The sequence below is a fragment of the Galendromus occidentalis genome, unplaced genomic scaffold (genome assembly GCF_000255335.2).
Source record: "Galendromus occidentalis unplaced genomic scaffold, Mocc_1.1 scf7180000077475, whole genome shotgun sequence".
NCBI lineage: Eukaryota > Metazoa > Arthropoda > Arachnida > Mesostigmata > Phytoseiidae > Galendromus > Galendromus occidentalis.
In genome coordinates this window covers 1,407,547-1,431,063 of record NW_003805463.1, presented here as the reverse complement: position 1 = coordinate 1,431,063, position 23,517 = coordinate 1,407,547, and the positions used below count along the sequence as shown (strand labels likewise).

General features: G+C 50.9%; 3 protein-coding genes across 3 annotated transcripts; 2 read left to right on the top strand and 1 right to left on the bottom strand.

The window, feature by feature from the left end:
- The first annotated feature begins 3,500 nt into the window (after nucleotides 1–3,500).
- Nucleotides 3,501–6,796, top strand: LOC100898708 (organic cation transporter-like protein). The gene is made up of 10 exons (XM_003744836.3): nucleotides 3,501–3,623; nucleotides 4,278–4,501; nucleotides 4,578–4,680; nucleotides 4,808–4,911; nucleotides 5,021–5,175; nucleotides 5,286–5,454; nucleotides 5,560–5,787; nucleotides 5,886–6,100; nucleotides 6,252–6,433; nucleotides 6,566–6,796. Exons 1-10 carry the CDS (start codon nucleotides 3,501–3,503, stop codon nucleotides 6,731–6,733), a joined length of 1,671 nt encoding a protein of 556 aa, XP_003744884.3. The 3' UTR covers nucleotides 6,734–6,796.
- Nucleotides 6,797–7,669: 873 nt separating this feature from the next.
- On the bottom strand, nucleotides 7,670–22,368 carry LOC100898566 (transmembrane protein 114). The gene is made up of 6 exons (XM_003744835.2): nucleotides 21,891–22,368; nucleotides 11,463–11,570; nucleotides 10,321–10,448; nucleotides 10,080–10,187; nucleotides 9,355–9,525; nucleotides 7,670–8,819 (listed from the first exon to the last, which is right to left on the bottom strand). Exons 1-6 carry the CDS (start codon nucleotides 22,129–22,131, stop codon nucleotides 8,709–8,711), a joined length of 867 nt encoding a protein of 288 aa, XP_003744883.1. The 5' UTR covers nucleotides 22,132–22,368; the 3' UTR covers nucleotides 7,670–8,708.
- Nucleotides 15,565–16,131, top strand: LOC114828304 (ADP-ribosylation factor-like protein 6). The gene has a single exon (XM_029111905.1). It carries the CDS (start codon nucleotides 15,565–15,567, stop codon nucleotides 16,129–16,131), a length of 567 nt encoding a protein of 188 aa, XP_028967738.1.
- Nucleotides 22,369–23,517: the final 1,149 nt, after the last annotated feature.

The following is a 23,517-nucleotide window of genomic DNA, read 5'->3' as shown; positions in this document are numbered from 1 at the left end:
AACCGGACAGCCATCAATCAATTTCCTCTCCGTTTCTTCTGAAGGTTCAGGGGTGCGGATTGATTGACATGATTTTCGGGAAGGGAGCCCTGAAGATAGCAGCTCCGATAAGAGAAGTAATCCGAGATGGTTGACCGAGCAGAGATTTTTTTCAGGAAACGAAGGATCAGCGGAACTTCGATAGCTGTCGGCGCTGAAGCACCGGGTCTCAGATCAGGATAATACTCGCTTCCACTCATGGTTCTGATTAGTTCCACATCTAGACTCGAAGAGCTCCGCGAGCCGCTTTGACCTTCGAAGAATGTCGTCCGAAAGTCTATCCTTGTAAGAAATGTATTTTGGCAGCTCTCCATCGCGGCAGATCTCATTGGATACATTTAACTGCTCTGTCACACCTTCGGCTGAGTGTGATAACTGACCAAGACCCTCCTCCTCGGGCATAAAGTACGCTTCGGACGAAGTGCAGCCGTACGAACGTTGAATTTTCCAAGAAAAATCTGCTGATAAGACGATCAATTTTTTGCGAGCATATGATTGTTATCGGGATATGCGGAAGCTTCCCTGGTCGCAGAATTATGATCAGTTCAATCTATTGCGAAATCGTCTTGGAACTTCTCCGGAGTAGCCGCGGGAATGAACAATCGAACGTTTCGCCTTAGACGCAGAAGCCTCGATCTAGACGTACCGCTGCTTCGATCCTTCGAGATGCTAACTGTCGGCAGCAAAATTCCTCGCTCCGCTTACACCTTGACACATTAGACTAGGTAATCGTTTTTCCACCCGTGCGCCTGGCCATTCGGAATGTCGTCGGGGATGTAAAACCAATCGAAGCTGCCTCCTTCGCTCCTTCAGAGGCGAGGGATCGCGAGCTTGGGAACTTCGGAGTTGCGGAGGCTATACTCAAGAGCTCGACGGACTTACCGCGGCACATCTAAACGTGTCCCAGGCGAAACTCAGATATCACTGAGGACCCGCGTGAATGCTCGCGCTCGGCAGCGATCCTATATCCTGCGAAATCGCTCACGGGTTTCTTCGATTCGACGCTCTCGATTCAACATCCTGCGAGCCTCGGGGCTCTGAAATGTTATTTGCTGGACATTCCACCTGATTCGATTAGCGAATAGATGATCTTCCAGAATCGCATCTTATTCCTCTAGATCAGGAGTTCTTAACCTTTTTCGCCCTGCGGAACCCTGGTACGGTTCCGCGGAACCCAAATGTTGGTTTCGGACTCTATCTTTCCAAATTTTCTCCTTAATCAACTCAAAAGCTTCGACCACGATCGCATGAAGTATCCTGCATGCATTAGAGCTCAGGAAATTCACTAGAATTCGATAAAATGTATAAAAGTCTGAGCAGCCGACTGGGCCATTCGGCTCTAGTTAATCCGAACCGGAACCCCTGCATCCTTGAGTGATTTCACGGTAGCGTCTACTCCATGCCATTGATGATGCATTGATCGTTGACTTGGACTACATCTCATTGATGCGAGGTCAAGGGTCAAGGCCGTGACATGACTCGTAATCAGAAACGAAATTCAAAAGCTCACAAGTCAACGTTAGCCCGTATGGGCCGGACACTGGCTCTTGTCGGTATTTATCACCGGATCAGATGCGGTACTGGGGAATCGGTATCATGGCGCTGTGCCCTTATAGGGACGGAGAGCACCGGAAATACCGAAGCAGCCGACGTGAATGATCACACCTGGCCACTCACGAGCGGCATATGAGATTTTCAGCGTGGAATCCCGATGACCTTCCCTTCTCGCCGACATCAAGGGCGAACGGGATCGAAACTCATCGGACTCCTGAAAACTTTTCCCGCGATGGGAGTCGCCCGGGTGAGCTCTCACGACTCTCGGAGGGTCTCAGAATACTCATGCTCGGTAGTTTTGCTCGGTAAAAATGGGTGGGTATTTGCGCAAGAGAACAGCTTCTGGGTGTTGCGTCCATACTACTTCTGGGTTCTGGGTACTTCTGCTGTCGAGCAGGTGAACAAATTGTCCTTCCTCCCATGAAATCCCTCCGAATCGGTCGTTCCGACCACGCAACGGCTCATGTATTCTCACAAATGAAAGATTCGTGCGATGGCCGAAAATGACGTAGTTGTGAAAGCCCCCGGACAAGACATCTCTGAGTCGCCACGTGTAGAGACGAATGCCAATCATACGACAGAAAATTGAGAACTCCAGCAGCAACGAATAAAAATCGCCACATTCCAGTTTCTAATATTCGCCCTCGCCGCGGAGAGATTTCGTATGCGGAACAGAGATATACTCTTGAACTTGCAGTGGCATGCTGCCTCATCTGAAGCAGACTGTTAGGAGCAAGCATTTGTGGATGGCATTATTTAGAGTCCTCTGAATTCATCATTAACTGTGCTCGATCTTTCATCTTACGGTGACAGCCGTGGAGAAAGCGCTGCCAAACGCCACTCAAGGCTCTTTAGGTTTCGTGTTCTGTACGGCTCCAGGCCTCTCGGAAACAGGCCGCCGTCGCAGAGGAAGGAGCTATCGGATTCCTTTCCTCAAGCACGCTTAACGTGAGTGCGATTGAATCAGGAATAGGCTAGGTTTAATGTGAGGGCAGACTGTCGAACTTTGGAAGCAGTGCCAGTCGGTGATGTTTCTGGATTCTTCAGGCATGACAGTATTTTGATCTGATCCGAAAACGAAATTCGAATTGGCGCTGGATTCATCAAGGCGAAAATGAGACAATCAATAGCGGACCCGATCTCAAGAGTGCCGATTGGCTGTCCCGCTAAAATCCTAAAGTTGAGCGGGGACATTTTGAAAGGTGTGACATGTCTGTCGAGCTTCGCTGACACAAAATAAGCTTCATGAATCATCAAACCCCCGGCCTCGGCGCTCGTGTCACAAAGAGCTGGACGAATCACATGAATGTCGCTTGTAAGACTCCAAGACTTCGATAGAGAACGGACGTTTATGCGTCAAATAGTACTGTAGTACTATTTGACACTACTACAAAAGTCTGTTGTGTTAGGTATTCTCAATCTAAAAAAACATATGAAAAATCAGCTGAGACGCGGTATATGGCGAATCGCAGATTCCCGCGAATAGCATCGCTAGGAAGAAACTCCAAACGAGCCGGCCGATACAATGGGGCTCGACAGGCTCAACTGAAGAAGTTTCATCGAAGGACGAGGACTGATACCGCGCGGCCTCAAAGCCGGTATTCGGTCTTTCCCCGTTCTCCCTTTCGCTTCATCCATGCCGGCTCGTAGGGGAGAGTCCTCAGGCGCTAGTGGCGAGAAACGCGCTCGCTTGCTTCCTTCCTTGCCAAGTCTGTCTTTGAGCTCTACTCGGTTCCGCTAGGCGATTCGCTGTGGGCCTCGCTCGCCAGGGACCTCTGTGGATTACTCGCTGCTCGTGTGCTTCACTCCCCCCGGAACTCCGAATGCTGTCGAAGTGAGAGGCCGGCTCAGCTCGGATATTGGCCTTGCCAGCTGATCGTGGGCGCGCTTTTCCGAACTAGGCGGAGATGATCCGACCAGTCGACAGTGATCGTCAGGCCGGTCGAGCCAGCACGGCCGCGACCGGCACTGAAGATGACATCCAAGACGATGGACATCAAGAAGAGACTGTTTTCCTCGATAGAGAGCCGGTTCGTATTACGATTTGAACCGATGCGATTCTACAGATGATTCGATTCCCCGAGGGAAGAATCCGTTCCCACGGCGGCTCCGAGATGGATCGGCTGGCATCAACATCCAATGATTTTTCCCTTGATACTCTGGAAGGTGGAAGAGTTCAGGACTCCGGAAAGCTATTATCGTGGAAGATGTTACCCGCATGGGATCAAATGGACTGAGCTCAGATCCTAGCTGCATCTTCCGGCTTCGGGTTTCTTCACAAACACGTCGCCGTCAGTGAATCCGTGAATCATCTAGTTCCAACGATCGTTTGAATCGGATCAGTAATATTGCGAGAATATCATGCGTCAGGCTTGTACGATCTTGTCATATTCCTGCGAAAATCGAGATTTGATTCGGGACTTGCGTATTCCACTTGCGTCGTGATCTTGACAGTGAGCAGATCGACTAGACATTCCTCGATAGCTAATAGCCTCATCGTCAATTGATGTTTAAGATTTTCTCCCGCGCGAATATCTTGGATGCAGGCATTGTTCACAGAGATGTGGAGCCGCATTCCGGGCTCCCCAACCATCACAATTTTGTGTCAACCATAGAACCAGCGTTCCATTTCACCGTCCTACCTTTTCGGCCGCGATATAGGATGACAAAACTCATCCTTCCAGATGGATGCACCACAAGCCGATGTTTCTGAAGTCGTTGGGAAGTTCGGACGTTACCACTTCATACTGATCGTGGTCAACATCCTAAGAGCCATACCGATCGGTTGGACGTTGACGTCAGTGGATTTCTTGGCAGGAGACGTCGATCATTATTGCGCGGCTCCTGCTCACTACAACGGCTCGGATTGGGAAACAGTCGTCAATAATCCTGACATGAGATGCTCTAGGTGAGGGTCTCACTTTGATCCGGATTCGATAACCGGATGAGTTTTTGATGAATGACAGCGGATCACTCCATTCCAGATACCATGTGGACGAGAGCGGAACATTGAATGTCTCGCATCCTCCGGAAGCTTGTAGTTCCTGGAAATATAACGAGACCCAACCATCGAGTGCCGTGGTCGAGGTTCGTATTTCCTTGGGGAGCGCTGTCCATCCAGGGAAGGAAATTGTAATAATCGGAACGGGATTTCGCTCAGAGCATTTCTCCATATCATCCACCGGGACCACGAGCCGTGATTTCTTACTTCCAGTGGGACCTCGTCTGCGAGCGGGCATGGATGAGATCCGCTATACAGAGTGTAGCCTTCCTCGGTCAGCTAATCGGAGCACTGGTCTTCGGAAAGCTCGCCGACAAGTAAAGCCTACCAGACGCGCGATATAATTCCAGAATTTCATCAATCGATTCCCGGAAAGAATCGCGACCGAATCTTCTGTTGCGACACTAAAACCTCCACTCATTCCAGATACGGGCGTTTGCTGATGTTCGACGTAGCCGCCGTAACGATGCTGATTTTCGGTGCGGCCGGAAGCTTCGCGCCGGTCGTGGAAATGTTCAATGCGATTCGGTTCCTGCAAGCAATGAGCACGGCGGGACTTCAAACCCTTTCTGCAGCTCTTTGTATGTTTCTCATTAGATAGCAGAGCTTATCGAGAACGAGCTTCCAAACGGAAATGGAAAGTCTCGAGACAAGGCTGTGCTTCGAAATAGAAATGATCGGCTTTCCGCAGATTCCGAGGTGGCGCTCCCCGCTGATCGGAATTATCTCCATCTTGGGATGACTCTGGGACTAGGGATCACTCAACTGCTCTTACCGGCAATGGCTAAATGGTTCGACAACTGGCGCTATGTACAACTCGCGACCGGCTTGAGCGCAATCGCCCTTCTGCCCTTCCTTCTGTATGTCCTCAAGTCCATAGCGATACTTTTGCTGTCTTCTGGAATCAGATATTCGCAAAGGTCGGGCTTACGATAGTCCCGTTGAGTCCCGATGTGTTCTTCCAGCTACCTGGAGGAATCTCCCAGATGGCTTTTGTCGGTGGGCCAACACAAACGCGGAGAAAGGGCGTTGGAGCGAATTCTGCGGAAGAACAGGAGCGACGTCACGGATCTGGCCAAGAAAATGCCTCAGCTGATCTCGAAAGCCTCATGTGGTCCACCGAGCGCCGGTCTGAAGGATCTCTGGCCCCACCAAAATGTCAGGCGGAATCTCTTCACGATGTTCCTTCTTTGGTGGGTACATTTTTTCTGTTGAGTTATCATGCTGAAACTCGTCAATGAAGGCTTGCCGCTCGTGATAGACGGAACTGATTGTACGAGACCCTCCTCAGGGCCATCAACAATTTGGCGCTTTTCGGAATTACTTACCTCCCGTCAAAACTTGGAGGGGATCGCTTCTTCAATTTCACCGCTGCCAGCTCTGCTGAAATCCCCGCCGGCTTCGTTGGTCTCTACGTCATTCGGAAATTGCGGCGTCGCAATTCTCTGACTGGTATCCTCCTGATTTGTTCGTCAGCCCTCTTGGCTACAGCGTTGATTCCGATGGGTGAGCCGACTCGTGGATTAGGATTTGACTTCCCATATCGATGGATAACGGGGCGGGGGACTCCCTAAAGGACCATTAGCGACCGGAGAGATGATCATAGAGTCGCCGCGGACAGACCGGGGTAAATCAACCGAAAATTATTGGTCCGCAGAATTCGTCTACATTCGGGTTGCCTGTATGTTTGTAGCGAGGTTCTGCGTCGTTATCACAACTGCGACAATGTGGGTTTTCACAATGGAACTTTTCCCGACTTCGATAAGGAGCTTCGCGCTCTCCCTGTGTTTCTTCGTGGGCCGGACCAGCGCGGCTCTGGCGCCTTTCCTTCGAGATCTGGTAAGCCTTTGACGACTCCTCCAGACTCTACCAGAGACTAGCGATTCGGATCAAACCATCCCCTCGGAGCTACGGGAGCTGTTAAGCAGTCTCTTGAAGCTTCGTCACTTCCATCTCTTTTCTTGATCGCAGGCCGATTACTACCAACCAGCACCTTTCGCATTACTGGCGATCCTGACGGCGATATGCGCCGTGCTGCTGCGGATCACTCCCGAAACCCTCGGGAAACCCCTACCCGACACGATGACAGAAGCCGACCGCATCGGCAAAGAAGATAAGTTGTCGAAGCTCGGAGTGTGAACTGAGAACGCGATTTTCGGACGGCGTCGTATACTCCCATCTGAGCACTATTATTTCACTCATGCTCCGGAAGCTCTCCGGGGCGGTGTGAGAGTCTGCCATCGGTCGACCAAGGAAGGGACTGGGCTCAAGGGCTAACTCCCGCTTCGACGATGATCCGTTTCTGCCTCTCGCGGAAGTTGCCGAAACTTGGTGAAATTATTGTCCGCCTCCCAGATTCTTCATTTGATCCATATCCCGATTTCCGTTGAGCACAGGGCAATCTTCGGGGTCGGCTTGGGGTCGCAGATCGTCTGTATCGGATGTTCGGGTCGCGCATTGATAGATAGGACTATCGAATCATTGCGGGAAGAGAGGTGGAGTCATCGTGATCTTGGGGTGCGCCCAGAGGAGATTCTCTGGTTCAGACAGAAACAGCTTTGTACAGGTAGAGGATAAGTGAAATCCTGTGAGGTAGATCCCGAGGGGCTCCATCAAGTGTATTTGACGGTTCCTTCGATGCAACATCAACGATGAGACTAGGTACCCTCCAGCAGGAGGAGAGGGAAGGAAGCTCGAGACATTTCAAACGGACCGTTTCTCAAGTACCTGATTCTATGATGAAAATGCAGACCATCGTCATATGACGATTTTTTTCTCTATGAGGAAGTCTCAATAGGAGAATGTATGAAATTATGATGCATCCTATCGGATGGAGCACAAGCCCTGTGAATGTTGATTTCGAGATCCATATTTTTGTGGAATAAATCGTGAACCAATCTCCCCGAAGCTACGAGGCGAAATCACTGACTTTTTGACTTCATCCCCAGAACTTATCCATTTTTTGTAATAGTGCAAACCTCATTCCCAGGCATGGAATCGACCATCGAAATTGTTTCCATAGGCAGCGCTTCGTTCCTAAAAAGTCCGGACACCTTTGCGAATGATTCGACGAAACTTTATTATTATAGCCGGTTCCTAAGGCGGCAACTATCGCCGGTGATTTCTCAGCTCCATCGTACTTAGATGATTCGACCCTCGTCACCTCGCGCGTTCCAAGCGAACTATATGAGCATTAATGTGCTGAGTTGTCTTCTGCGATGAGTTAGATCGAGGCTAAAATGAGGCTTCTCTGTTTTTACAAATCCCATGATCCTTGGCTCCGAGCCGGCCGGTCACCACTCACTGTAAATACTTCCGGATTTCCATCCTCTGGGACCGATTCTCACGGGAGCTGCAGCATCGTCAAGGTTCAGATCGACTTTCATTGTCGGATCGATTTCTCGCTAACAACAGAAAGTTCTGCCCGCCCACATGCGAGTCGGCGACCATCTCCTCAATGATCAGAACAACTTCATGGCGAGTTTCCGGGCCCTCTCGGAAATCTCTCCAGCCTATACAACGTAGTTTCGAACAGAAGAGTTAGTACATCTCTGCAACAGCATTGGGACATCGTTGCTTCTGCCCCGAGATCCCATCCACGCCAGCATTGGACATCTCGACGCGGATCTGTCGGTCAGAATCTGTTGCACATTGATATTAAGATGAACGAGTGGGTAGAGTCCGGATCTCCTAATAGCGGAAGAAGACTCAATTTGGCGAGAAGTCAGCTCGAACTCATGAGAAAGCGTTCGGGATTCGTCGGCATTCTCCGAATATATTGGTGAGTACTCTGTAACTTTTTCGATGAGTCCGTTCCGCCGAGAGTCGTGTCCTCGTTTCAGGCCTCCATGCTCTATACTAGGATTTATATACAAAATATGTACAGTATATTCCGATTTCTGCTCCCAATTCCACGGCGCGCCGCGGCGTTATTGCATCCGTCGGTTCTGCGTTCGATATTCCTCATCCTGAGCAGTCTCGTTCCAATGACTCGGAGTTGACGATGGATTCCACCAAACTCCTCCAATAGCGTTTGTGCGATGTTCATGTATCATCTTCACGCATTTCTGATTCGACTCTGTTCTTGTCCTTGGTCCATTGAATCGCCTTCTAGTCAATATCCGTAGGGAGTGCTGTACTGGGATCCGGGATGATACGGTGGGTAGGGTCCGGGATAAGCTGCGTACCCATAACCGGCATATGGTTGTCGCTTGTCGGGATAAACCTGCGGTACAACTCATCGTTAGTCCGTTTCCGGTCGAGACTCTCAACTAGCGGATTCGAATGCACGGAAGCATAGGCACGTTCTCCAGCTGAGACTCTCCGTCGCATTCCCTCAACGAGACGGGAAGCTGGATCGATTGACGTCAGTGTTGTCTCATCGATCCTCCCGATCTTCGATAACACTTATTTAAACTCGTTCCAAGCCCACGGCTGCCGAGAGGCTCCTTGACGCATTCAGTTATTTGGATGATTCCGCAAGAATCAAGGTGGGTGCTTTTCCTCTAGGAGAATCATTGATATGTACCTACATCTTTCTGCGGACTTTTTCCCCGTTCAAGAAACCCAATTTGATTTCCAAGTTGCCCCTCTACCAAACCTTCTTGCTATTCGAATGTGACGATGACAGAAGACGATGCCTGATTCTGTGCCTGGAGGAGGCTAACTGTCGACGCTCGAAGGAGTTTTCTGACACAGAAGCACGGAGGTCGCACTCCGAACTCTTGTGATTCTCGCATAAGTCTCTAGACCACACTCACAGGCATTAGATACTGCATGTTTTTGGCTTGCTCATCGTCCTTCTCTCGTCGGAGGCAGTGTGAAGAGCCCAGAAAGAGGACGCCGGTAAGGAAACTGAAGGCGACGCCGACCCAGGCAAGCATGTAGGACCATCCATAGTAGAAGAGGGTGACTCCAGGACGACGGAGAATCTGCGGGGAAGGGATCCTGCTTCAGTTCGAGAATCGCACACGGAAGGCTCGGGAACATGTCTCATGGCGAGATATTACATAATATCTGACAGAAATCCCTAATCGATAGCCAGGAAACATTTGAATGTCCGGAACCACCTGGGCGGAAGGGTTCAAAACGACTACGGCTTGTGTCCAAATCGAATAAGGTCTATGATTATATTCGGCCCGGAGACCCGGTTGAATCTTTCGGGTCCGGTGCTATCGTTGAGAACGATTGAGAACGATAGCTCTCTCTTTCTTTTTTTCGTGGTTAACTGGCAATTGAGTTTGATGATCTTGGCCCGCCGCCCGTGCTGGCGTGGACGTCAATAGGAAATCGGAGAATTCAATTTAAAGAGAAGCCAGGGGAAAAAATCGGGCGTTTGATTCCGCTCCGTCGTCAATTTCTTCCTGGAGGCGCAGCTCTTAGAAGTTTCACTTCAATATAGATGAGATTCGCCGGACGTTCTCTTCTCGGAACGAATAATGAGATGGAGCGTCCGAAATCGTCTTCCCCCTTCCTAACGACTTACCGATGGCCAAGCGTAGTAGCTGAGGTTATCATGAAGCTTCTTGTAGTCGTAATATTCAACTCCGTGCCACAATCCCATGGCTCCACCTGCGATCAGCGCCACCAATATCTGGAAAAAATCGACCCCCCGGGTGAGCAAGGCATGTCAGACCTCACGCCAGGCTTCCGTTCCTCGGCAACTAGAGACGGAGGGATTACGGAGACCGCTGTGTTTTCATCTGGAAGATCTCCAATCGACGAACCTGGAGAAGTCCAGTAGCGATGATATTCGAGTAGGAACGCTTCCAACAGCCGACGAAGCCGGTCAAGAAAGAAAAGAACGAGAATATGAAGGAGACGATGAAGAGAGCAACACATGTGCGAGCCATATCTGAAACAGAAAATGTCGTTTGCTCGAAACTGAATATTGCAAGTGACCAGGATGAATGCCAGAATACGTGACGAAACCGCTCAGTGAAACGATTCTTCAGCCGGCAGCGATCCAGAGATTGTCGGTGGCGGCGGATTCTTCGCTCGAAGGTTTCGGGCTATCCCTTCGAGTGAATCGGCGTAGCTGATCCTACTCACTCAGACAACTACCGCCTATCGCCGACGAGAAAAAAATTCATCTCCGAGATCTCATCAAACAAGATCCCGACTCTAGAGATAATATATGATCTGATCTCTCCGAGACAAGAGTATCTAAAATAAAAATCATGTTCATATCTGATTTATTCGCTCATGATGATAGTCCTCGAATTCGAGCGTATCATTCGAAGCGGCGAAGCATCAAAACTGGGTATGGGTGTAGGATATATCCAGGAGACGCCTGAGCGAGAAATGTTTCGGAAATGTTTCAATTTTCATTCCGCGTACGCTATGAGAAGCAGTAAAGAGACTCGTTACTCCGGCGAAATAAGCACCGGTCCTTACAGGTCATCGCAAGGGTCACTACGTCGTCGTCCGAATTTCCCGATCGTGCCACAATGGGATACGGAGGCAAAAGAATGGAAGCCCACGCGGATCGACTCTTGGCCAACACCATTGATGACCGCTGAACAGCCGACGTCGGCTGCTCCTCAGTCAGTGGGTGGGTTGAGCTCTTCGACTAACAGATGGAAAACTCAATCATCGCTTAGAGGTTGAAGCCGCGGAAATATTCCCCGAGAAGGAAAGAACGAATTTCTCAGCTTGAGAACGCCTGACGAGAGCCCAGTAGCTACGTATTTCCGCCACGATAAGGCAGGCGAGACATGATCGAAACAACTCTGGTGAGCCGGAGCTAAATCGTTCGGGGAGTTTCACTTGGGAGAGCAAGTTTCTCAGAAAGGGATAGCCTCGAGCGTTCGATATCCGCTCGACTTCTCAGCAATCGAACATTTCCTGCATAGGTGCGGTTACTTACGGAGTCGTTCCCAACGTTGTTCGGAGAACTGATCAGATACTTCATCCTCGGGAATGTAGTAGTTGATGTTGACACAGTCCGTCTGCAGAGGTGACATGTAGGTAGTCACTGGAAGAGACAGATCAGTGATGAGATGAAAGCTCAAGCGCGCTTCGCAACCAAGCCTCTACAGAATCATTCCGACTCTCCAAGTTCCCCTGTTAGTTCCTCATTGAGCACGAGTCGGAGCGCGCCTCGGAATTCACGCTCGGGGAAAATATCGAGGATCTATTCGGAACCGTGAAAGAACATTCCACGGAGAAGCAGAGATGGATCTTGGGTCTTCCTGGGCCGGGACGCATTCGATGCGGAATCGGAAGACTTTCGATGGATTGGCGCCTAATAAATGGAATAGTTGCGTGCCGGAGAACGATATTCGGAACGGTGACATGGCGTCGCATCGAGCAATCGAGAAGAAATTGCTGAATTCCGGCGCGGGATGAAATTGGTTAACAACCACGCTGGCAGAGAGCAGCGTAGCAGTCGGGTGAATCAAGGCGCGAACGAATGAATGGACGAACGCGCGAGCGAACCAACGAAAAATTTGCGTTTGTCTGTGAGAGTCGGCGGATGACAAAAGACGTTCGCTACGGCTGCTTTCCAAATAAAAACATCTTCGACTGAGCGTCAGTTCAAAAATCCACCTCAAGACTTTCGTAACCGGTCAAGCATTTGGCCTTCGCGGCTTCGGGAGAGCACGGGAAACGTATGATAATAATCAAACTTGGTTAGACGGAGACAATGGATTCACTGCTCTTCCGCATCGCTCGCGTACGATAATTTAAAATACCTATCCAAGCAAGATGAGAAGACGAAGACTCCTTCCAGCAAAAGACTCCGGAGTCAAGCAAGGCATTTATGTTGATTCACGGAGCAAAACTCAGATCGGAAAGCGAATATTTATCGGCCACGGCGAGGTTGGGCCGGATAATTTTCTATGATCGCGCACGGAGATTTCCCGGTTGATTAAGCGAAATCTGACGGCGCGTCTCAAGGTTTCCGGGGACGGCTGGTTCAGATAATCATGCCATATGGTAAGCACTGTCGGCAACAATGACAACGAACGAGTATCTCATCGCCGACGAAACCGGTGACGATCGGACGCCGCGCCGGCCAATAGACCATAACTGTGGTATGTACAATGCTAGAACCCAGCAGGAGGCGCACGTCGTCGTCACGCGAGGGCAAACCCACAGAAGCTGTCTTTGGAAAAAAAAGCGAAATCGTATCATCGACCAATCGCGTCACAGAGGGTCCTCCATGGAAAATGAATAGATGAGCTTTCGAAAGAATCCTATGCTGCCCGAACAATTCGGTTATCCACGGCAACCCGATCGCAAGCGATACGTCGGGGAAGCTTAGCGATATCAGCATTGCCCTGACTGAGCTCGCGCACTGCATCCACACCGACGAAGATCATGTGCCCTGAAGATTGGTTCTTCAGACAAAAGCGCTCGATTCGACGACGCGATTCCTCTATGTTCTCCCTCCCACTGAAACTGGACAGATCCCGAGCAGAAAGCTCTCTGGATCTGCAATTTTTCTTATGATTTATCGCCAAGACTTGTTAGTTCACTCCGGGTGATGAGAACCCGCGGGGTCCCTGCTGAACCCTCATTGAATTTACGCTCTTGACGGCGAGGGATCTTTCCGATATGATTCATTAGAATTGCCGCTGGTGACCGTCGAACGCGCTTGACCGTATGCGTTTGGTCGCCGGGCACTTGTGAGCAGACTTGGGTCTGGAGCGAATTCTCACATCTCGAGCAGCCCACTCAGGTCAAAGCCTCAGGCACCCACGTGACGATTTGCTTTCGTCAGAAAGCAAGCCACAGAAAACCAAAGGGGAAATTTCCGGCTTTGATTCGGAAAGGACTGATATTCGGAATTACCTCGCGTATTCCAGCCACGGGATAATCGTCGACAGGCATCAGACCGGGCGCCCGCTCTGGCGTCAGGATCATTCTCTCCAGCTAACAGAGAGTTTCGAAATCTGATTTCCAGGAGGCACCCGGAGCAAATCATGTATTTTCTCAGACCATAATCCGTCAACAGACTTGTGGAAAATTGGTACCCTTTCGAAGTCGCTCCAATGAGGAATGTCCCCCGCGTCGCGTTATGGATCGAGCCCGACTTCCTTGGAACTCTCTCACAGACACGGGAAATTTTCAAGACCAAGATCCTTGGACACCATTGTTCCAAGACCACTCCGCCCGTGGTCCCCGTTCACCATTTACGTTGACCGATCGATTGTGTTGAGCCCGATTCTCTCCTGTATGCGCTTCCCCTTGGGAGGCATCAGTTTTATTCACTTCTCGCCTGTGATTCCGTTTTGCTCTATCTTGCCATTATCGATGATCGAAACTCATTCTCAGCTTGAGGTAAATGACAACAATCATTGAAGCATTTCCTGAGCTCCGACGTCTCGCCTCCGGCGCCGTCGAAGTTGCAAATCAAGTCATCACGATGCCGCCAGAAGCATCGGACAGCGCTCCACAACCGCTCCGAAGGAGCTGACCGGTCGCCACACTATATAGATCCCGAACGCGGCATTTTTTCCGCCTGGATCGAACGATTCTTCCCGTGCCCATCGTCTTCCTCACAAATTATTGTGTCTTTGTCGACGACGGCGATGAAGTATCTCAGTTCGAGGAGTTTTTTTGCTCGCCAGCCCCATCCCGCATTTGTCGGCTCGTCGCTCCGTGCGATCCGGACGGAAGTTCGCTTCAAGACGCAGAATATGAAACCGAAACGCAAATATCAAACGCATTCCGAGAAACTCCGTCTCGGACGTGTGCGATCGGACGACAGAACCAAAAAGAGCAAAGCAAGTCAAGCAGAGCGTGCGGTATGCTTTGATGCCAGCCGAAACGATGAAGTCGATGATGAAGTCACTACTCAAACATGCAGTTTCGGTGCGGAGTCAGGACGAGGCACGGATCGTCCGCCGGACACGGGCCAAAGCGTGGCCGGTCCGCTTTGGATAGCTGATACTGAATGAGAACACACTGCCGGGGACGACTCGCCCTTCTCTACGACGTGGAAAAACCGAGCGTGAAAACGGACAACTCGTCTGTGAGAAGAGTCCGAGACAGTTTCGAACATTTTTGAATGCTGCCCGCGGCGGATAGCAGGCTCCGATCGCCACCGAGCTCTGGGCGCCACTACCTGAGCCGACCGAACACGCGGATAGGATGGGAGCAGAAACGACGCCGGGGAAAAGAAGGAGTTTACAACTTCCGCAAACACGAAAGTTCTGTTATAATCGGTTAAGTGATAGCGATAAGTGCGCGGTTCTCCTCGACTTTGTTTTTTTCTGCTGCCCCACTTGTTTTCGCTTCTGCCTCGAAACCTTGAGCTGAATTCTTTCTCGATTCCTAGGAGCGATTGAATTTTCCGGAATTAGCTCCTCTATGACGCTACCGAATCGACAACCGGTCTGTCGGATTTTAAACCATGGCTCGGGTCATGTGATGGAATTTCTCGATAACGGTACCAAAGGGGAAAGGGTGAAGCGGAAGATAGCAGAATAAGATGAAGAAAGTTCATCGCTCGAGACTCATCGAGACACGGGTGAGCCACGTAATCCAGTACAAGTCTACGAACCCAGAAAGTAATTGATCGAGGCGTCAGGGCTATCTATACACTCTTGAATCCGAAGAGCGGTTGCTATGGTCACTAGTGACTCAGAGCCGTCATCATCGAAGCCACAGTGTACACCCCACTAATGGGTGAGGTGGATAACGTCAGCATGTTTCGGTGAATACAGCTGTTCATTCTCCGCTTTCTAGTGCTTGAGCCTATCGGGCGGTGGGAAGGATCAGGATCCCAGTTCATCTGATGCCCGCACAGGCGCCGGGCTCCGTCCTTAGCGATTGCTCCGACTAAGAATTCGCAATCGACGGTGGACAAGTGGTTCCTACAGAAATCGGCGGCCGTCGCTTGAACGGTCGAGCTGAAGCATCAATTAATCCGCTCTCGGAGGTTGACCGGGAGGACGTACATAACACGCCTGCACCGAAGTCGCAAATATCGAGTGTGACCGACGACAGACCGAACGAGGATGGGTTTATTGGACAGACTCGTAGTTTTTTTGAAAATAAAAAAGCGTCAAGCATCCGTGCTCGTCGTAGGGCTCGACAACAGTGGCAAATCGACTATCCTCAACCATTTCAAACCAGACGAACAGAAGTCGATCGAAATCGTCCCAACGATCGGCTTCAGCGTGGAAACTTTCAAGATTAAGAACCTCAACCTCACGGCTTTCGATATGTCCGGTCAAGGCAGGTACCGGAACCTGTGGGAACATTACTACCAGGACGCTCAGGGAATCATTTTCGTGATTGACTCGACGGACGCTCTCCGCATGGTTGTGGTCAAAGATGAGCTCGAACTCCTCTTGCAACACAAGGACATCAAGAACAGATCGGTCCCGATACTGTTTTTTGCCAATAAGATGGATCTCAGAGACGCTCTGTCCAGCGTCAAAGTCAGCCACGCTCTCGGTTTGGACTCGCTATGTACAAAAAGCTGGCACATTTGTTCGTCGAACGCCGTGACGGGAGAAGGCGTTCGTGAGGGTCTTGAATGGTTGAGCGAGCAGATACAGCTCAATTTGAGCAATAACTAGACGGAAGTTCTCCTCCGTGTACGATGAGGTTTCCTCTCCCTTCTGACTGTGCACACCGACTGAGAATTCGATGCGCGGCTCGTCGCATACGTATTCAGTGAAGTTTCGTGAATTGGCCGGCCGATGTATTGAACTCGTGGATCTACTCCGAGGTTCATCTCGGAGCCGATCCGCGAACCGACCCAAGGAAGACCATGGTCCAATAAAGAGCGATTCGTACGCGCGCCATCGATCGAAAAAGTTCTCATTCTTGCTAGATTTTGACAACAGTCTACTGATTTCAGGAGAGTCAGCTCCGCAGCGGAATTTTCCGGCTTACTTGATGCTAGAGCGGAGGTCGGCCCGGGCTGAACGGAACCGCGTAAATATTTGCACAGATTTCAGATTGTATAAGGAGCAGAATCCCGTTTACGAACTTCTGCGAGTCGTGCATCTTCCCTTATCTCGGAGCGGCCAGAGTTCGTTCGTGTCCTGGGGCTTTACCTAGATTGCTGATATCTGGGTCAGTCACCAGTGGACCCGGTGGCGGCGTTCTCGCGGCCGCACCAGCAGCAACAGAAGGAGCAACGGCGGCGACGGCAGAAGTAGCGGCGAATCCTTTCCACAAAAATACAGTCGTCGACGTTCATCGAATCGCTTCAACTTGAGAAGAATTACGATAAAAATAGATGGAAAAAAATCCCGAAAGTCTGGGGGAAGCAACGTTGTTACTACTACAACTCGACGTAAATCTATTCTACTTGCTCAGTCGGCGGTCGACGTCGACCATGATAGTCAACTTCATCATCAACGCAGCGACATCCCAGACTTCCTATCGTCTATTATTGTGAGTCTGTATCGGAAATAGCAAAGGATAGAATCAAGAACGTGGCCAGAAAGTATTCCCGAGACGAAAGTCCCCAAAAGAAATGGAACGTCGTCGGGCTCCTTCCAGTATTCTCACTGCCCTCCCTCGACTCTCAATCAGCTGTATTCTCCCATCGATAAACATCCCGGAGACCCGGAGAAAAAGAGATGCCCGAACTGAACCGAGGTCTGGACTTCTATCGCCTGATCGAGACCCTGTCCAGGGAGTAATTAGGAAGAACGCGCGTGCAGATAACGCCCTCATGGCTCCATGGTTTTGCACTCGTACCCTTCTGAGTACAAAAAAGCATTACGTGGGAATCGGGAGCGGGACGGAATCCTGCTGGGGAAATTTCTTTCGGCGGCGGTGGCGGCGCCTCCACTACCACCTTCGTATCCTTCCCATTCTCATTATCGTAATGAGAGAAACTTCCAAAGCCGGCGCTGCCGCTGCAATCACGGGGGTGGGAAATTCGCAGGATTCCTTGATGGAGCGGGTGTGACTCTCGCTTTGTCGCGGGAACAATCCTGCCTCCCAGAGATGAGCGTCATCGAGTCCCGATAGATCTTCTCTGGAAGCAGCGCGTCGCTAGAAGTCCCAGGGGTACCAAATCCGATGAGGCTTTCAACGCCGCACCAACTCGTGGATATGCTTCCCTGTTCCGAAGTTTGCGTGACTCTTTTCCCCCCGATGATCGACTGGCATCTATTATATAAGGCGTCTATTGAGTGCTGCGACCCATTTGTGGCCACAACCCGTAAGCTGGGTTCCATCGGAACCGGCTTCCGATACGTATGCCCACCATACAAATTTTCGCTCCCGTCCGACGTCTAAGCCAATCCTTCCCATGGAATCGTTCCAGAGAAATCGACTCAGACGGCGAATCGGTCTTTCTTAGCCTTCAGATCCTCTTAGATGAGAGGGAGCTAAAAACTCTCTTGAGGATTCCCCGAATACACGATCATACGGAAGTTCCAATAAGAAGTCGTGGCGACCCGAGCTTCGACGAAGTTTCCAGCACCGATCAACGGTTCCCAGGATGCGAAGTGAAAGTCGAGCCGCTTTAATCCGAAGCTCCCGACCACGGGCATGGAGCTCGGTGGGGATTAAGTGGACGACGACTAAACGCCAGAGAATCGAATGGGTCGGTCTGCTTTTCATGAAAAAAATCAACACGAACCGTCAGACGAGCGGACTGGCTTGCGGGCTCTCTCGTCGATGTAGGTCAGACGAAGGGGCTCAGCTCCGCGAAGTCGTCGCTCTGACAGACGCTCGCGTCGCGATACAGTCGAAGCCGACCAATATTTTTTCCCCGAAGCAGACGGCTATCGACATTCAGAGCCATAAGTTATGTTCTCCGATAAATCCGCGAGGATTGCTTTCCGTCAGTAGTACCTTCCTCGCCTCGAAGACTTCGCTGGGGGAATCGAAGACATCGCTTCGTCAGGGCCGAAGTAAATGAGCACCACTCGCTAATTATCGCTTCAGGTGCAATATTCCTCGGAAATACTAAAATTCCTACTCCACGTCTGGCCATTCGGACACGGGCTCAAGTCGCCGATACTGTCAGAAACAAGAGGGTCGAACAGAATCATTGCGAATGCATGTCTGTTTGATGAGGTCACATATTTTCAAGAGACCTGGAGGTTGTTACGTCGCACACTGGTCGCGGGAGGTCCTCAAGGTCGGCTATTGTAGCTCGCGTCTTCATTCAGTCATTCGCTCACTCATCGGCGTATTGTTATGGAAATCGGGACACTGGCTTTGATCACAAACTGCTCGGGCGACCGGCTGACTTGGTCTCAAAACCTTACTTTCATCATTCCTCTTTTTGTATGTCGCGCAGAGAATTGTCCGGCGAAGGTCGCGAGCGTCGGATATCCTCGACACAGGTCTCTGATTCTCGAACCCCATCTCGGGAAACTCATCCCGAGCTTTCAGCGCTTCAAGGTTCCGAAAAAAACCGAGCAGGTATCCACTCGTAAACAATTCCACGAGGGAGCCGCGGAGGCTATGTGAGTGAACATATCGATGCAATCGTTGCCAAGTCTAATTTACGTCCGATTCGAGAATTCGATGAGGGTAGAGCTCGAACGCCAGTGAAGTCGAACGCTGCCCACTAGCTTCTGTGATGCCCCGACGAAGAACAAGTATTCCTACCGGAGCGTAGCATTCCGGCCGGATATCTGATAATGGGAGTAATCTGCTGTCCCCTCGAATATCAGAGTTTTGTAATGAGGTGTTGATCTGAATCGTCCGACGGGTAGGAACGTAACAGAATCCCGAGAAAAGTTTTTTTTGCTAATTGCTCGATCCGTCGTTCTTTTTTTCCGTCTTGCTCCCAGCAGAATCAGTGAAGCTTCTCTGAATTCCTTCTGCTCGCTCCAGAAACGCGCAAGGTCTTCGCCGCAGACCAAACGCTCACTCGCTCACCGCGGGCGAGTCTGTTTTTTTGGTTGCCGAAAGCTAGAATGATTTGTTTCTCGCCATCTGTTCCTTAATGCACGTTCCGTTTATAGATCCGTCCGGCGGTGGATTGGGCTTAGTTCGGCGGACGCATGCAAACTCGACGGTTCCATTTGCGACGTTGAGGTGCGGGAATAAACCTCGGCGAACAAGAGCATTGGATTCTAGTACCAATACGAATTACTCGAAGCCTGAGAGATCTCTCCTCGGATTGGTATTCCAGCTGGGGTTCATCGTAGAGGAACTCGCAGTAATTGCTCCACTTTCCCTGTTGTAGAATGCTGACATCGCGATGCGACCGTAGCCACCTCTTGGAATCTGAACTCAATCCAATCGGAGAATTTCTCTTCACCGCTTCATTAAGGTGTAAAGATTCGGGCCGTAACAGAACTATTCTGTGCGATTCCGGTCGTGTGTAAAGGGAAGAATGTTCAACTGATGCCGCTCAGTCAGCGAAGTTCTCCCTCGTTTTTCTCTAAATGGGCCGCGTCCCGGAGAAGAGAGATTATGTGAGATCAGGCGGTCGGATCGTCCGACAGCATCCAGCTTCCGATGCGCGACAGCATTTCAGCGGCACCAGTTTCAGTGAGTGTGATTAATATTTCTGGAGACTCGCGTGGCTCCTTCAGTTAACGGTGACGCGTCCGTTGCTACGAAGAGCAAGAACGGAGCGAAAAAGACGGGGAAACCCGACAGAGGTTATTGACACAGGTTCGGCCAGAGACCGTCGCACAAACGGCGGCGACGGTGATGGCGACTCGAGGAGACTATCGCGATTCCCATGAAGAAGCGCAGAGGCACACAAACCGTCCGAGGAAACGACGGCTCCGTTCAGCCGAGGAGAGGAGTCGTTTGATTGAGTCCCTCAGCTCAAAAATAAGACTGAAAGTTTACGATTACGTCAATGGAGCGAAGACTATCCGGTACGGAAACTCGACCTCCGCCAGCCGCCACCATTTGCCTTTGCTCGAGACTCGCGGATCGTCCCGGAGGGCACTGATGGTTTGCCAGAAGAGGTCGTGGGGATTTCTGGCACGTTGATTGATGAAAGATACCATGATCCCTGGCATTCAGAGTCGGAGCTGTCCAGTATTCGTGGCAGATTGACGATCCGCCAGCAACGACCTTCTCGCGAGATCTTTCAGTCTGCCGCGGTCCGCGACATGACGAGACGCATGGAGAGCTGCGATTTTTCACTGGAATTTCCCGCTTGGCTGGAATCAATCGCTCTATCAGAGTAAGGAGCTCATCAGACCAGGGAGGGGTCGCATCATCGACAGCCGAGGCAGCTTTCCTTCCGAAGGCGTTATATCGAGTAGAAGATCCGTACAAACATTCGACAGCATCCATGTGACAGTCGAGCCCCGCAGCCGAAGGCACATATGTTCGGGTCCCGCCTCTAGAAGTGACGAAGACAGATATTGAGGAAAGTCTGTTGAATAAACAGCGGATGGCCAAATTCACGGGAAGACGCAGCACAAAAAAAAACATTCGACGGAAACTCTCCGTCTTGTGCGATGTGTGAAATTTCTTCTGAACGGTTCTGGGGAGTAGTACGGCCTGATTTTACTTTCTGAATCCGAGCCAACGAAAAAATCCGCTAGCCTGCCGGTGGGCGATCCGATCTGCTCGCACTGACTCCGACCATTGCTCTCCGACGATTGAGAGAGTTATAGGCCCGATTTGATCGTCTTTGGGCGATATTGGGTGAATCGGAGAGGTCGGTGATATTCGCCCTTCTTGCGAGCATCCAGAAACAAGATTTGGAGCAGAGCGTCCGTGAAGAATTCTTGGTATGCCTCGCTAGAGCTATCAAGGAATCCGAATAGTGACTTTCTGGGCGATACAGAATGTCGGGTCTTTTGGGAAAGCATCGGAAAACATTATCCGACGCGAGAATCTCTCGCTCGAACAAGGAATTGTCCGAACCCTTGGCGGCGCTGTCCGCTCCACAAGGAGAATCTGTCAACGTTTTTTGCTGGCTCCACAACGATTCCAAATGAGAGGCGAACGTGTGAGGTTTCGATGAGCGTCCAGACAATCAGCCCGAAGCTTAGCGTATCCACGTGATGGTCGAAGAGCAGCCGGCGTACCTCATTTCAAAGTGGATGGGCCTCTTCTCGAAATTTTTGCCCTCCTCTTGTGTGGCTGTTCGGTCGGCGGGGTCGCTCGTGGCTAACATTCAACTCCCGTCAACCTGTTCTCGTCGATCGAGTTTTTCATGAAAACTACTCTCATCCGTAATCGCTACACCGTCGAATTTTTTCCCCGGCTCTAATCAATCGGCGTTTTGCAACTCGGCCGCACAGGGTTTTTACCATTGGAGTTTCAACACAGATGAACGGTGGATCCTCCGTCACCGTTTCGATGTGTCAGCTTTACACGGAGCTCATCCAACCGAGCTTGGAACAGTCAAATGTCGATGATTCCCGAACGGGGTACTCACTTGTTTTGGGTCGCTTCTCCGGGAAACAGACACGGAGAAGACCGACGTCTCGAGAGAAGTACTCCATTTGGGTTTCGAAGGATCGATACTCTTCGCTGTCCTTCTGAAGGGTTCCCCGGACCAGAGTTCTGTTGACTCTGATCTCCATCCACGAGTCGGTACCGAATGCCACTGTCAGACAGAGGAGACCAAGGACGGCGGTTATGGTCGCCAACGACAGAGTCACGGCCGAACAACACATGTCGCAGAGATGTGTCACACACAGAGAAGAATTCACAATTAACAACACGCGGCCGTCGTCAAGACCGACCGCTCAATAGATTCCTGCGTGAACTACTCGTGCTCGATCGGCAACTTCTTGTCCCTAATTTCGGTATCTCACTGTCGCCCTAGAATCGCTCGCCGAACGAAGTCACCGGCAGCTGGCTGTTTGGGTTCCCTGATGGAAGAACGACGACGGCGCCGCGACGTCTTCGCCGGACTGGTTTCTGCTGGTGCCGCCGCTACCGCAACAGTTGGCATCGAGGAACGGAGGAGAATTAAAGCCCCATCTGACGGCCGGAATGCGAAACTTCGGTCTAAGATACCGAAGCTTTGCCGGAGAAACGGCCGGTTCGTTCGTCGTTTGACGGCAGGGAGGCATGAACAAGCATATCGCTAATTCGGCCGGAGCGTGCTCGACAGCCGCAGAAAAAACGCTCGTGACGACGGGTGCTTCGCTCAGGCCCCAGCTCTGTTTCGGAGCTCGTCGAGCGATGCCACGAGGAGGCAAATTCGGCATCGAATCAGCATTCATGCTCCTTCGACCAGTGGCTGCAGAAGAGGGACAGCGATCGGATACGCAGCCGGAAGGCTTAGGGTCATCTTCTCCCGGGACTTTTGCTTCTCGCCGACAACTCTAGACCAAAAAGAAGGCGCTTGTCGCAGGAATCAAGTCTCTTCGCGTTAAGAGTCGATTAGAGATAAATCAACTCCGGGATTCGGGATCCTGAAACAGGGAATGTTGCGCGCCCGCATCCATGGCAAGCGTCTATCGGGGAGAATGGATTGAATCTGGAAAACTGCGATATCTGCCCGGAGCCTTCACATGTCGCCAGATGGGAGAGATAACCTCGATGGGTGTTTCCATTCCACACATGAGAATGTGTGGAGACCGTATGCGGTAGGTCACGAGCAGGAGGTACAGGTAGCCCCAAAGGACGCAGGAAACCGGATAGGGGTCTCCTACTTGATGATAGTCACGGAGTACACTCATTAGAGGAGAGTCTGGAACAATCTGGAAGGAACATGAGACGAACAATATTCTCAGGGGTCACCGCTAATAGAACGTAAGAGGAGACGAGACATCAGGCCGCGACGGCAAATCTTGGAAAACCGAAATTCTCATCCGCTGCTCGCCAATCACTAACCGGAAGTGCTCCAGAGCTATATCATGTCTGGCCGGCACGCAATCATCGAAATTGGGATAGTAGAAATTCCATTAGAATCGATCTGTATGTACTCAAATTAAAGCAAGTGACCTGTCTCGATTCGAGCTTGTTTACGAGTAGGCGACATTCTTCATGAGTTCTCGCGGACGTTGACTTCGTCCAGATGCTCCGTCCACGGAACTCGAACGCGATTCAGC